The following is a 15,246-nucleotide window of genomic DNA, read 5'->3' as shown; positions in this document are numbered from 1 at the left end:
CAACACAGTAGAAAGCTAATGTTTTTTTCCTTTATCATTTGTTCTTGGTCAGTACAATCATGCCATTGATTACTGCCATCCCTTGATGCTAATCTGTTGTTCCAACTCGGAGGTTTATGAATGGGTTTCCAGTCATAACTAAGTTTTGTGTTCAAGATATGGATGTCACGAAATTAGAGTGAAGCTTTCGAGGTGAATCTTGACATCCATGTTCAGAACACACAGCTAGATAATTATGATTAGAGAGACACGATTGTAAATCTTTTTTGCATGTAAAGCTTTAGCTGCTGTGATTATACTAGTTACACAAAAAAGTGTGGGAGCGTGAGCTGTAAAACACTCAGTGCTACTGCATAGACACCGGATAGAAACTAAGTGCCCCTCTGTAGGGCTAGAAGTTTTAAATGTTTTTAAACCCTTCTGTCTGCCTTTTTGTTTGGCATCAAGAAGTGTTGTGCTGGCTTTTAAAAACAGTTTTCGTTTCTCATCTCTATTGTGTGGTGCCTGCTGTGTATGTTCTAGCACTAGACTAGAGCATAGGAGCTTTGAACCATGTGTAACAAAATTTTGACATCTGAGAATTGCATACCAAACTTGTTTTTATCCCTGATTTCTAAGCATAATCAACTTGCTTTGCATTCTAAATGTGTAGTTATACGGAGATGCATGACTTTTATGCTACTTCAAGCTAAAAAGTTCCTTATTCCATTTCATTAATCAGTGTACTGTGATCCTTGGACCATCTTGTAACATTTTTAATTAATGAAACCCCAAGAGATATAGTATGCCTTTGTGCTGTCGTACCTTTCCCTCACATTTCACAAAGCCATTCTGTAGCATTTCCATTTAACTCCCCGAGTTCTGTCTAGCACACTAGAATTTCATGTTCCCTTAGTGTACAATCCATCCTTCACAAAGAAACAATCTTCACTGTTTTTTGACTGTTGTCAATCACCATACTGTTTCAGCCACCCTGTTAGCACTTCTATCATTGCTGCATCACTCTTTTCTCGTACTTTTCCATCCAACGCATCCCTGAGCGATTCCTAATACTCAAGATCACCTTTATTGTCCTTCTGCAGTAGTTTGACAGTTCCTCTCACAAAGCAACCCTCCCCAATTCATTTGCTTCAGTTAATAAGCCATTATTAGTAGTGTATTTTTCCTCATAATTTCTTATATCTTTGTTATGATTATAGAAATAAATTGCTGACTTCCTTTGCTCTGTGTAAGACAAATTTTACATTGACTGTTATGTATCCTTCCACTTCAGCATTCCATCTTCTTGCCTCATTTTATTGCCCCTGTTATTGTTATTAATATGACCTTTATCCCAGTGTCTGCACTTTTCCATGTACCAACTTAGCTCACAACTACTCCCTTTCCACTCATAACATACATTTTTATTTTATTTACATACTTTTGACCGGGTTAGTCCCACAGGACTAGAGGTAGTATTCATACCAACTAGGGGAACTTCACCTACTCTTCGGAGGAGAGGCAGTGAAGCAATTTCTGAAGCCACTAGGTGGCGCCTGAGGGCTGCTACTGCAGTTCTGGGAATTCCAAAATGGAGGAGAGAGCAGCAGCAATGGAGAGAGGTGTAGGAGAAAACTTACTGAAGGAAGGAGCTAGAGTTACCACCTATCCCACTTTGCAAGGGACAGTCCCTCTTTGGGTAGTTGTGTCCTGCAAAAAAATTGAAAAAAATGGCAAATGTCCTGAGATTTTAGGACAAAATTATTTATGTAATAGTCGCATAAAACAGTTATTCTGTATCTGAAACACCTAAATGTTATAAGAAATAGAATAAGCAACTAAAATGCTAAAAGAATAAACTTTTATTTAGGCAAAAAAGTGAAGTTCTGTCCTTGGTACTGGCCGTGGGTATGTTTTGCCCTACAAAATCTGATGTTTGCACCAAAAATGTCCCACTTTGGGCATTTGAAAAGGAGGCAATCCTAGCAGGAGAGGGAGGTGAAATAAGTGTTGCAGAGTTGGAAAATGGATGACTGGAGACAGAAGTGCTGGTAGATTTGAAGAACCAGACAGAACCAAAGAAAGGCGAGTAAGTGAGATGGAGTTACATGGTGAAGAGAGGATTACAACAGGAACAAACTGAGAGGCTGAAAACAGAAGCAGAGTAGCCAGTTTTAAGGATTTACCTCTGCAACAGGGTTTTTTGTTACAAGAACGAGGAAGTTATGCAGATGCATCAGGGCAAGGAAGAGTGGAAGAAGAAACGGAGAGTGGACAAACGTTTGCAGCTTCTCAACAACCACAGAGAAGACCGCCAGTGATAAGTATAAAGTAAAATTACGGCAGTGTAAACAGGTATGACATTATGGATGGCATTATTTTGATACTAGGGTTTAACGTTAAAAACACAAGAGCATTAAATCATTTTGCAGCTAAAAATGTTTGTGAAGTGAAATTTTAAAGCTTTAACTTAATGGAAAAACGTATGACATTGTCTGAAAAAAGAAATGCAGTAGCTAATTGGAAAGACTATTTGTGAGACTGGGACTACAACTAATAAAAAAATGTATGTGCAATTTAGGACTTGATATGGATGAACTTGAGGTAAAACTGTTTTTTATTTCACTATTTATTAAAGTATATTAGGTACTGGATCCAACCCAAAGCATGTTATTTCTATGGGATGGACATCATTTAGTACAAGACTGTAATATAATCTTCAGCTGTGAGATCACAGCGCCACCATGAAGAGGGAGAAACCACACATATATCAGCCTCCTTGTTTGAATTCACATTCCTTAAGTGCTGTTAGTTGAGAATTTACTATTACACAATTGATAGGGTGATGTGCAAAAGGCCAGGTTGCAACAGTGTTCCGAGGCACACAAGAGGATCCATTAAAGAGGCACATAATTACATTCTACTCAGAGTTAGCTAAATCCAGAAATGGCCACAGGGAAAACTGTTGAATAAGCTAGTGAACTTCCTGAGCACAGATTAAGTAACAATTATCGAACACCAAAACTTTCACATATAAAGATGTTTTACTTCTCTATGCCGATACATTTTCTGAGTTGTTACTCATAAGGTTTATGAAAGACAATGCAATGGATGCAGTATGTGTCTGGATTCATTAGGGCCTGAAATTGTTTGCCATACAGGTAGCATTTGGGGGGGTGCTGATAGATAAGAAACTGATTAGTGGGGTGCCACAATGTTACCAGTTTTGGCAGGTCCTGTGTGGCATATTTTTGTTGGGCATTATACAGCTGAAGTGGTGATTATTAACAGTGGGGAAGTCAACTTCCTGTATAACCTGGTACAACTTGCAAGGTGGGCATCTTTCTGGTAGTTGGGGTTTGGTACAGTGTATAAAGTTGTATATTGTAATGGTGGTGTCAACAAATGATTTATTTTAGGAGAAGCAACTCAAGGGTAAGCAGAGAATAAAAGATCTGGATTGGGCAGTGGAAGAGGCCACAGCAGTGCTGGGTTTCTTTGCTCATCCCATGGTGCAGACGCCATCCTTTGTACAGGATGCTGTTTGGGTCATCTCTGGAATGTTGCATCCTTATTAGAAGGTCAGCAGGTTTACTGATTGCATGCTTTGGGGCAGTCACCAAGACTGCTCCAGAAATGGAAGACATGGCATACAAGGAAAGTACTAGAACACTGGGGATCCTTGTGGCACGAGTGTGGTGAAAGAGAAGATGAGATAAAGATGCATAGCAACATAGGAGATTAGTTGGTGGTCTCGACATTAAGGGAAGGAATAGTAGTGACATAACTGATAACCCAGTGAGTGGGTTGCAAGCCAAACATCAAAATGTGTTACCTCACAGAGTGAGTGATGGGGTCCTACAATACATTTTGGAGAAGGATGTTGAATGCAGGTTTTAAAGATGCCTGAGACCACTGGAGAAAATGGAGGAGAGGGGAAAGGATAGTAGGATCGATACAACAGCCTAGAACATACTGTGGCATTTTGGCAGATAGGATGAAAAGTCACTGTCTGCCGATATCTTATTTACATGGATGTCTGTGGGACACTCCTTTGAGAGTTGACTAAATAGCTGTCTTTTGATGTGGATGAACCCATACACATCTAGATTGCCAGAAATATTTTGTTTGTTCCACAACAATGAGTTAAGCATTAATTTTGCCATTTTCTTAAATCTAAATGCTACTAAAATAAAAATCTTCTACTGCTGTGAGTGGTGTATGCACGGTGGAACAGAACACTCAGTGCTGTGTCCATGGAGTGGATTTTTTTTTTTTTTTAGCTCTTCTTAACAAGTTTTAGAATTAAGTACTGAAAATGTACAGAACAGAAAGGTGGCCTTACAATAGAGCTGGAGGACATGACAGCAAGTTATCAGTAAAGTTTTTGTATCCCTTTGTTTTTTTGTTTTTTTTAACCAACAGTATAACAGTAATTTGATGTTTTAGCCAGCTGATTAGGTATTATTTGTTTATTTAGTTGCATTTGTTTTCCTGTCAGTGTACCTGTTTTTACAGATTGTTTCAGGATGATGCTTACTCGCTCTTTTCAGCAATTTGAATATTCCAGTCACTCGTAAGTGTACAGAGTTGAAATGTGCAGTTTAATTTCTTTTCATATCCTTGTGTAGAAAATGTCACTTCTGTTTGCACTGACTTGTACATTTTTTGTGTTATATCTATGGTTTACTGTGTAGCAGTGTCATTTTAAAATACATTTAAAATGCATTTAATTAAGAAACACCTGCAAGACACATCTATATCTAGATCGTATTACTGCAGATACTGAGAAAAAGAGAGAGACAGACAGACACACACACACACACACACACACACACACACACACACACACACACACACACACACACACACACACACAGGAGAATGCTTGGGAAGTGTAATTTTAGATATGTCAGTGTTCAGATTAGTAATTTGAGATTGTGAAGAAATGTTTTGTATGCAGGAAAGAAGGAAGAACTAATGTAAGTAATTTGAATAATTTAAGGAGAAATGGGAGAAATTATAGTACTTGCTCACTGAAAGAGTTGTAGTTGCCAGGCAGAATCTCTGTTGCAGATACAGTGATGCTGACATAGTGGGAAGAATTGTGGTACTTATCCACTTAAAGGGTAGTGATGGTTGCCAGGCATAATCTTTGCTGATGAGCCAGTAATACTGATGTAGCAAATTGTTTTAAGACTGTGTTTCGTCAGGATCAAGATAATTTTAATATAGAAAATTGGATTATGGGGGATCTAATTTTCAGTTCTGGATATACAGTGGCACTGATGTGTGTGTTGGGGGTACAGTTTTAGCCAAGCATTCCCTATCTTCAGTCAGATTTGTGTTTTTTTGATAATTTTATTGTGGATTTTTGCTACTTATGATGTTGCATACATTCAGATGTTTCTGTGTTCTTATTACCAGCATTACCTAACATTGTGTCTTTGTTTTGTAGCATTCATATTTCAGAGAGCCAACAAGAATTCTTCAGGATGCTGGATGAGAAAATAGAAAAGGCAAGCCTGATATTTACTAGTCTTTGCACGTATTTGATTATCTAGTCATAATTATTTCTGCAGTTAGTAATAACTGTGAACCAACCTATTACCAGAATGTGTCTGCTGCTAGCTTTTATCAGGTGGTCTAGTCAGTTCTTTGGCAGAATCAGTGGAGAGCTCACAATGACTGTGTGCCGCCCTGCCAAATGCACACCTCTCTTTCAGCTGCAATATCATATGTTCTCGATCACCTGTTGCACCTGTATTCCTTCTTTTCACATCAATACAAGCAGTTGCACTGTGGTATCACTGTTCTGTCTTTAAGACCCAATTTGCTATTAAACATAGATGTGCACACCTGAATAGAGCACACGCACCAACTGTGAATGGAAATTTCCAGACTATTCCCATGTAGCAAAACTGTGTGTGTCACATAGTCTATCTATTCCCTGACCTATTAACTGTAGTTTACAGTATTAGTTGAATGTACAAGGTTTATGTTGTAACTGGCATGTCTTGATGACATAATGCTGGACACACATGCACAAAAGTTGTGATTTTCACTTTGCAGGTAGATTGTAATCTTCTTTTAGTGGCCATCTGATATAAAAATGGACGTGTCGCTGAATACTTGTGACTAATGTGTCTTCAGTAGTCTTAGCTGCATGGTAGAGTTCTGTACTATCTCCAGGTAGGTTAGTTTTCAGTTTTATATCCATGTACATAGAACCCAAGCCATAACCTCACCACCATCAAAGAAATGGCAATTTGATATGGGTTGGGATTATTTTCAAGCAAGTAATGCTGAGGAACTGGAAACAAAATATTTTTATTTAAGCTGGATTTATTTTCCAATTTTACATAATGGTGCAGGAGTCTGCATGTCAACTACACACTGAAAGATGTTTGAGCTTGGTCTCATGCACGTTGTTCTTAAGTCTTTGGCATGGCAAAGGTGGTTCTAATGTCAGCCCCTTGTATTCCCATCTTTGCCACTGAAGCCATTGTTTTGGGACTGAGCTGTAGCTGTTTGACAATTGAGTTGGCCAGTGCTTGAAGGACATTAGGCCTCCCAAGGGAACAAAGGCTGACAGCAGGATGTGGAAATGTTGCACGTTGCTCTTGGTTAAGGGTAGGTGGTGTATATATTAGGGAACATGACAAGTGTTCAGCTTCTAATTCTGTGAGTACACAACACAGATGTATTACGCTGAAATGAAAACCTAGAGTTTGCCCTTTGCCCCTCCATTGGGTTGACTGTACAGTGGGGAGATCTCTCCTCCCCCACATTGGAGTGTTTCAGGGAGATTGCCACCCTGCAAGACCACCATTGTTTCATGGTTACTGAAACTGGACTTCAGTGTTGTTTGTTGTTTGTTGTAATTGGATTTGCATTAATAGCATTCATAGTCATTACCAGTCAATGTATTGTTCAGGAGAGAATGTCCATTTGTTTTGGCATCACAGCAGATCAGTGGGCTAAAAAAAATCATAGCTGCTGGCCTCCAAGAGGGTGCGTTTTTCTCTTCCCTCTCCAAAAGCATTTAGTACTTTCCCAAGTAGGCAGACATGTTGAAATACTTTAGAAATATGTGTCACGGAGCTAAAGTACCTAAAACCTGCAGGCATTTGGGATAGAGGCAAGTGCTGAACAACTCACGGAATCTCAGTTATGCAGAGACTAGTAATGTGAAAGCAAAAACTAAAAATGAATCCTGCAACTATATGCCATACCTGATAAGAAAAGACTAAAAACCTGTCTCAGATTGACAGGAAATTACTGACCATGACAAGACTGCTTTATTATAGGTACTTACCAGAAGACATTGAATGTAATGAATATGCTTATTTTGGCAGATTTTCCCAGCATAAGCCGCAGCCTTTGTTTCACTGGTCATAATTTTGGTATCTGAAAAGATATACAGGCACAAAGCACAATCCCCACAAGGGCAAATACCCTTTGCCCTTATACTGCACTCACCAACTTTGAATGTGCCTGAGCAAGTTACTGCAATTTCTGTTCACACAATAAGGTGAACTTGGAAGGCTCCACCCTTACTCCCCATATAAAACCTGCCAGTTATCTTATTATAGGTAGTTTTCTCTCCCCTTTGTCTGGATCATGTCCCAAAGTAAACTTCCTGCTAAATGTTGCTGTTGTTGTGAAAGAGAGAAATGTATCACATCCTTTTTGATTGGATTAGATGTGGCCCTTATGGTGTGCTTCTTCCAGAATTTTTTGTTTGTAGTCTTTGCTCTACAATTTGTCAGTTATGCTAGTTGCTGCTGTGGAGAATTCGTCCCTGTTAGGATAGTTTCTGAGTTGTGATATAGTTTTTTCGAAGAGCGAGAGGTTTTATGAGGTGAAGTTTGTGGCCACTTCTGAGTGTAATAGAGTAGGCAAGTTTATTCATTCCCTAAGCTGCACATGTGATATATTGTATATAGGAGAGACAATGAGGGTGTGCTTCCTGGAACACTCTTGGAATGTCAGGAATGCATTGCTTGCAAGCTTTGTTGCAATGCACTCCGGAATGAACACAATTCAGCTGCCAAACTTGAAGATTTTATGACGTTTCGAGTTAATCATCCTGAGATACTAAGTTAAGTGGCTTGGTGCACATTGAAGTGTAAAGTGTTACCCCCTTGGGGCCTGACTAATGTACTTTGGAAACATTTCTTGCTTTAAGAATACATAGTGACTCCGTTTAAGTGCCATACTTAGAAAGTGATTGGTTGAGCAACTGAAAGAGTTTATATTTAAAGATGTAAATTAAATAATTGTTAGGCACATCTAGAAGGCTAGACAGCCGATGTCAGGATATTGTGTTAAGAATAGCATTCTCCAGTTGTGTATTCTGGTTATTTATTTAGTGTTTAAGCCACAGGTTTGTGTGTATGTTATATTATATTATATTATATTATACTATATTATTTATTTATTGTATTTATTTATTTATTTAAATTTGTTGACCGGATTATATTATATTTATATTATATTATATTATATTATATTATATTATATTATATCGTATTATATTATATCATATTATATTGTATTGTATTGTATTTTATTGTATTATATTAATTTTGTATTATATCGTGTTGTGTTACGTTATGTACCAGGCCTTCTTTGCTTTTTATTTGCTGTCCAAGTAGCATCACACTTGAGTGAGTTTTTTGAGCCGCTGTATTTTCCTGGCAGTCTTGCTTTGTTTGATTTCACAGATGACTGTGTTAATTTTTCTTTCCTGTTTCCATTATCTGTCTGCAGTGCCATTTTCCATCCCCATAAAACAAAGTTCATTCCTCTCCATATTCAGTCACATCTTGGATCAGAGAATGGGAAATAGAAAATTTAACCCAGATCTGCCACAGTCTTACTAATGGGCAGGGGCAGCTCCTAAGTGCTTTATCCCATGCAGTGGTCCCCTCAAATTATTATCTATGATGTCATCCCAGTTATTATCAATAGGGGTAATATATAATTACCGACCATGGGATGGTTAGGGCCAATCTAACACCAAGTGGGATAGGTTAATTCAAGCGCAAAAAGGGACATTGTCTAGGCTTAAAATGGCTTACAAGGGAAGCTAGCCTAGTATGTGCCTATGAACCTATAACAGGTTCTGTTTATCCAAGCTATCTCACATTAACAGATGGCCCCTTAGGCCTTACGTAGAAATTGTAGTGATTGATATGCTGGATTAATGCATGATCTGCAAATGAAACTGTAATTTAGGTTTGAAATACAAGACTGAATGCATTTTGGTCAACACTGACTGAAAGGAACTTTGACACCCCCCTCCCCACCGCAGGAAGACCTCCCGTAAGCTCCTTCCTGTCTAGCTTATTATATTCCAAAATAACCAGACCTCTTGTGTAAATACATGACGTTCAGGTGAGTCTTGTGGTGCTGATTGAGTTATATGCTGGTGCCTGTTGGCAGGATTTCCCCTTTCTTTGGAGGGCTGGTGTTGCACCATGGTCATAAAAGTCTGTCTTATAGGTCATTCCATTCATTCACAGCCCCCTTTTCCCATTTTTGCACATGGAGTCAGGGTGTCACTTCACCAGTGACAATCATGTAGAGCTAAGGTATAGCTAGCCCTGCCATCGTGGTTCTTCCACACTATACACTCGCATGCACACTCACATCTATGGCTAGTGTAGAATATCCAATCCACACACAGCATGTCTTTGGAATGTGGGAGGAAACCAATGCAAATACAGGGAGTACATGCAGACTCCCACAGAAGGCACCCCAACCAAATATTAAACCAGGGGACCTCTAACTGTGACGTGAAAATGCTATCTACTGTGCCACCATGCCAATATTCAGGAAAATATCAGCACCACTCCTCTTGTCTACATTATAGACGGGCATCTGGTGCCAGACTAATGATTGTCACTCATATGTGATTGCTTATGCACAGAAATGGGGTTTTACATGTTAAAGTTGAGGCTGTGGTATCTTGAGGATTTTTCCTTTCTCTTGGAGTTTGTGTAGAAGTTGCAGGGGTATGTGGGATGCAGGGGAGCTTGACCTCTGCAAAAATTTTTACGTTGCAATTCTAGTTCATGTTCAAATGTTTGAGGTGTTTTGTGTTTACAGTTGTAACAGATGATACCAATACAGTCATAGTTTCATTAGGAAACCATGAGTATCTTCTAGGCTTACATGCACATTAGTAAAAATGCTGAGCAGTATGAGAATCTGAATCAGGTGGTGGTCAAAGGGATCTTTGTAAGATCTCTCTTTCTCAGTTTCTCTCTTTCTCAGTTTCTCTCTCTTTCTCTGTTTTTTTGGGGTTTGCTCAGTTGTTTTCCAGTCATCTCTACCCTTCATGAAAATTGGCCCATTCATTCCCCATCATCTGGGCAAGGGGTGACCGGGTGGGGCCATAATTTAGGCAGCTATTAGGGGCTGGTCAGGATTTTACCTAACTTTGTATGTCCCCCTGCACATGCTTGGCGTTCACAACTGAAAGGAGCATGGAGTGGACTAACACCACTGGTCATGCATTCCTTCCAGGAGTATTGCCAGCAAACAGCCTTACACTTCCATTCTCAAGCATGTGTTGCCATTTCTTCAGTCTTCACTGGAGAAATCACACCATCCCATGTGCTTCCTGAGTGCATGCAACCCATTCCACCCTCTGAGATTGGCAAGCAGACCCCCACCCCTTCACTTCCCTCCCACCCTGCCTGGCTCCTCCAGTATCAGAGCCAGTAACTATGTCCCAGTTGCCTGGGTCACAGTCAGGACCCCATCCCTTTGAGCTATAGAGCCAGGCTAGGTGTCTGTTGTGATCTACTGTAACAGAGTTCATGCAGTCTTTGTAACCTCTGATACATAATTTGGGGTCAGCACATAGATAAGCGAAGACGGTCTTCCTGAGATTTGCATTGAATGGTAGAAGATTTTTGTGTTTTCACTGATACTGTGATTGTTGTAATGGTTGTAGCAGTTATCCTATGAGTCATCTGTACCAAACTGCAGTAAGCTAATGCAGTTGCAGATCCACCACTACATACCACAGATCCTTCTCGGTGTGCAAAGTCCAGCTAGGAAAGCCAGGAGAAGAAGTGACCCTAGAGTGTTTGGCTGTGTCGGATACTGTAGTGTGCAGATGCAGTGTACAGCCACAGATCTGTTAAAAGTATATCCCTAGAGCTATCTTTGGAGGCAGAGTTTGAATCGATCCTTAGGCCTGTGGCCTGCTTCCCACTGTGGTATAGCTGCATCTTAGTTCACTATATTCCTCAGGTCTAATATAAAAATATAAAAGCATGATCATTACTGAGGCTTGAAACAAAATTCTGGTCATGCAAAGCAGTTTAAGTGGAGCTGCTAAATGGTGATTGTGATTGCCTGATGTTTTATTTTCTGTACTTCAGTAATTGACAAGTCTTATATTTATATTTTCTGTAGTGGAATTTTTACAGTATAGGGGTGTACACTTTGCTGTACTTCTGATGTTCTTCTCAAAGTCCAAACAGCTCACTTCACACAGAACTGAGAGATTTAGATCTGAACATGAAAAGCTGTAATTTCCCAGAGGAGATAGAGTGACAGTAAAGTCACAAGCATGGTGAAAGAATCAAAAGTGAACAACAGTAAGGGAAGGTCAGCCCTAGATTTTGTGTCCAAGACCATACATGAAGTACTGACAAATTCAGCAGCATGTAGAGCTCAAGAAAAACTCTTTGTAGACCTGGACAAGCAGGATTTAGAGCCCAGAACAGTTGGGTTGGGAAAATGGAAGGAATGGCTCCTAATCTGAAGTGTTCACAGCATTCTGTGCAACTTATGTAATAAGATATGCGACCTCCATGACCCTTTTACAGTAAAGCAGTATTTGTTTTGATGACCTGTTAATTGAACATTGTTTCTATGAGGGTACCATCGGGATCCTGCTATAAGGACAGGGTATCTCAATCCATTAAACTCTCTTTGAAATCCTTTGTTTTCTTGAGACTTTAACAGAGAGGTAATGTCTATGGTTCATAATAGTAGGGCAAATCTTGGTTGTTTAGCATCGAGGTTTAAGGCTGTGAGCACGTCTTAATAAGTTGTTTTTTTTTACTAAACTGGATAAAATCACTTCCCTATATTTATTTGAAGATTATATGTTCCATAATCCACAGTGATCAAATCTAAACTGAAGTATCTCAATGTAACATTTTCTTAAAAATCCCACCTTTTTATAAAGAGTAATATTTTAAAATGTTGGCAGTATATCAAAGTGGACCTAAAAAGATTGTCAGACATAGGATTTTTTACTTTCTGAAGTCATTACAATAAAGATGACTGTTTTTTCTAAGCTATTGTTTCATAATTTATTGTTTCATAATTTATTCCATTAAAACATTTAAAACAATTGCTTTTAAACTAATAACATTTTTGTTTCCTCAAATCAATTAGAATTTCTTATTCAAAACTGATTGTAGCTAAACACTTAGGTAGCTAAAGTTTTCCACTTGACATGCATACACCGTGATTGTCGCCTCACAGCAAGAGGTTCTCCGGTTCAATTCTCCTGCTGTGTAGAGTCTGCATGTCTTCTCTGCAGCTGAGCGAGGTTTAAAGACATGCAGGTAAGTGCTTGTGTGTATCTGTGTGCCTTCTGTGAAGGCTGGGTGCCGGGCTGGCAAGTCGACACCGCAACTCCACTGCTAATCAAACTGCGGACCGGTGGTCCACTGTGGTGACCCTTAACTGGGAAAAGCTGAAAGACATTGCTTTTATCAGATCAAGTATATTACAGAAGCCCGATGAACTCAGAACAGCACTGTTGGATATTGCATTGGAGACACATTTGGTACAAAACAGTAGCATTACACAAATGTAGCCTTTTAACGATCCTCTTTCTAAACAGGAAAGTTTGGGACTTCGTATCTAATAAATTCATCTCATTTACAGGAATACAGTCATCTTTTTTCTCCCCTTTAAAGTTATTTTGTGATAATAAATATGATATGGATAAGCAAGTAAGTCCATATTTTCAGAAATTTAATTTGATAATAAAAAGGAAAAATACTTTTCTGATACGTACCAAGTGAATAATCTCATGGAAAGCTTATTTCCAAATCATATACACTCATCAGAAATATCAAATTTAGCATGAACTCTTTTTTTTTTTTTTTTTTTCTTTTCCGTCTGGTAAAGCTATAATGGAGCCTTACTGGAGAATGCATTATGACATAATATATGGAAAACTGTCGTACAGCAGGACTAGCCAACCAGCATTGTGAACGTTGGTTCTAGATGATGGTGACTGTTCATGTGACACTCCAACCCCATGTGCAAATGTGGAGAAAAGTGGGTTAGTTTGTATGAATGGATGAATAGATATAAAAAAGAAATTCGTTAGCTCTATCTCATTAAAAAAAATTATATATAATATATAATGTATTTGTTATATGCAGTTCATGGCAACACACATCTCACTCACAGCCATAGCTGACTTGTGTAGAGCCTAGTGCAGTTCTCCGGTCTAGCAATCCTCAACTATAAGTTGAGGTGATAGGAAAAAAAACTCATCTACAAGTAAGGACCAAAAAAAGGTGTTCTGCGTGAAACCGTAGCAAACTGCATGCTACAAATATAACAAGTGGTTTGCTACAGTTACATTGTTACACACAATGTGCTTCAGGACTTCAGCCCTGACTGCATATACAGTATTTTCATTTCTGTATGCCCCAATACTGCAACGTCACACCACTGGTTCATGCTGATCCCACCCCCTAACACCTTGCACCTGAGGCAGCTGTCCCCTTCACCCCACCCTAGTTATGCTTGTGATTTCACTCCCAATGAAAATAGCTTCATACACTTGATTCTGTCTGCAAACTACCTTATATGTTGTACAAACTCTGTTTTGAACATTTTTGGGACCATGCCAAAACCATACGAATATAGGAAAATCTGCATGACACTATTAAGTCTACTTATCCTGGGAAGTGACAGCACTAAGCATCTTCAATGCAGAAAACATAAAAATTTGTAAATTATTTCCAAAATTCTGAAAAATCCTCTAACTTCACAAAACACTGGGAAGTAATCTGTCAGATAATAGCCTAATCCTACAGGTATGAGCAATATTTTTACCAGACTCCAGACAGTATACCTAAGTTATGTAATCAGCAGCTTCTCTTACGATTAATTCTTATACAACCAGCAGTGCTGCTCTTTTAGTATAAGATTATCTCTAATAGTTGTAAGATAATTAGCGACAAAAGGAGCTTTCAGCAAAAAACACTTTTGTTTTAGTCTGACATTGAGCAAAGATCAAGGCATCTGCTTGTTTTTCCTAAAAGTTCTTAAATGTGAACTCATGTTCATGTTTTGTTATGTTGAATGTACATATATGGTTTGAAAGGGTCTGTGTCAATGTATCAAACGGCCACTTGTCGAATGTATCATGTCATCGACAATGCAGCAATCAAACTATTCTGATTGCGATCATATTACAGTGGGGATCAGGAAGTCTTTCCTTTTCCCCACGGTAGTGCAGTCTTGGATTTAGTATGTATAAGTAGCAGAGGGTGTGTGTAGGGGTTCAGTGGACTGAATTGTCAATGAGATGACATTCGACAATGTGGTCCTTCGATTATTTGACATAGACCCGGTTTGAAAGTGTTGTTTTGTGTATTTGTTGTAGTTTGTAAAAAATGCCAAAATGTTCATGTTTACTGCTTTTAAAATTACTTTTGCAATTCCCTTTTACTTTTAGTAAAGATTTTTGACAAAAAGTTGTAGTTCTGGATTTGACTCCCTCATTTTCCACTTTCAAACTGTGAAACTGAGCAAGTCCATTAACCAGACAGTACTTTTGGGTCAGCCCTGAAAAGAGGCACTTGTGTCTTTTGCATTTATATGGTTAAAATAATTTAAAAAAAAAGAGAGTATCTCTTTGTCAGAACTCTGGATCTGAATTCTGAAAAAGTTTTAGTTTTGCAGGAGAAAATGCTTGTTTTGACCACTACATTTTGTGCTGAAATGTGCATTAAATTAGTCATTTTCTTACTCCATTCTTTGCTAAGTGTTATCATCTAGTCCCTAATGTGTTTTTCTTTTAGACAGCAAGGCATAGGCAAAAGATTATGATGCAAGCTTGTCATGGTCTGATCTTACTGTGTAATGAACTTGGTCCAGAAATACAAATAGAGTTGTTGTGTCTTTCGGCTTTTCCCGGTTAGGGGTCGCCACAGCGGAACTCCGGTCCGCTAATGATTAGTAGTTGATTTTTATGTGCTGAGT

General features: G+C 38.8%; 1 protein-coding gene across 2 annotated transcripts in view; it reads left to right on the top strand.

Annotated features, from left to right (window-relative positions):
• CCHR10.PART0H1orf21 (chromosome chr10.part0 C1orf21 homolog) overlaps positions 1 to 15,246 on the top strand; it is a 1,277,964-nt gene that overhangs the window by 1,197,438 nt on the left and 65,280 nt on the right. For both annotated transcript variants that reach the window (XM_044085302.1, XM_044085303.1), the window contains exon 5: positions 5,438 to 5,498. In XM_044085302.1, coding sequence (XP_043941237.1) covers positions 5,438 to 5,498 — 61 coding nt within the window. The remainder of the gene's footprint in view (positions 1 to 5,437; positions 5,499 to 15,246) is intronic.

Source organism: Protopterus annectens, chromosome 10.part0 (assembly GCF_019279795.1).
Source record: "Protopterus annectens isolate FY-2018-M chromosome 10.part0, PAN1.0, whole genome shotgun sequence".
Lineage (NCBI taxonomy): Eukaryota > Metazoa > Chordata > Ceratodontiformes > Protopteridae > Protopterus > Protopterus annectens.
The sequence above is the reverse complement of the archived record's forward strand: the minus strand, read 5'-3'. Positions and strand labels throughout refer to the sequence as shown.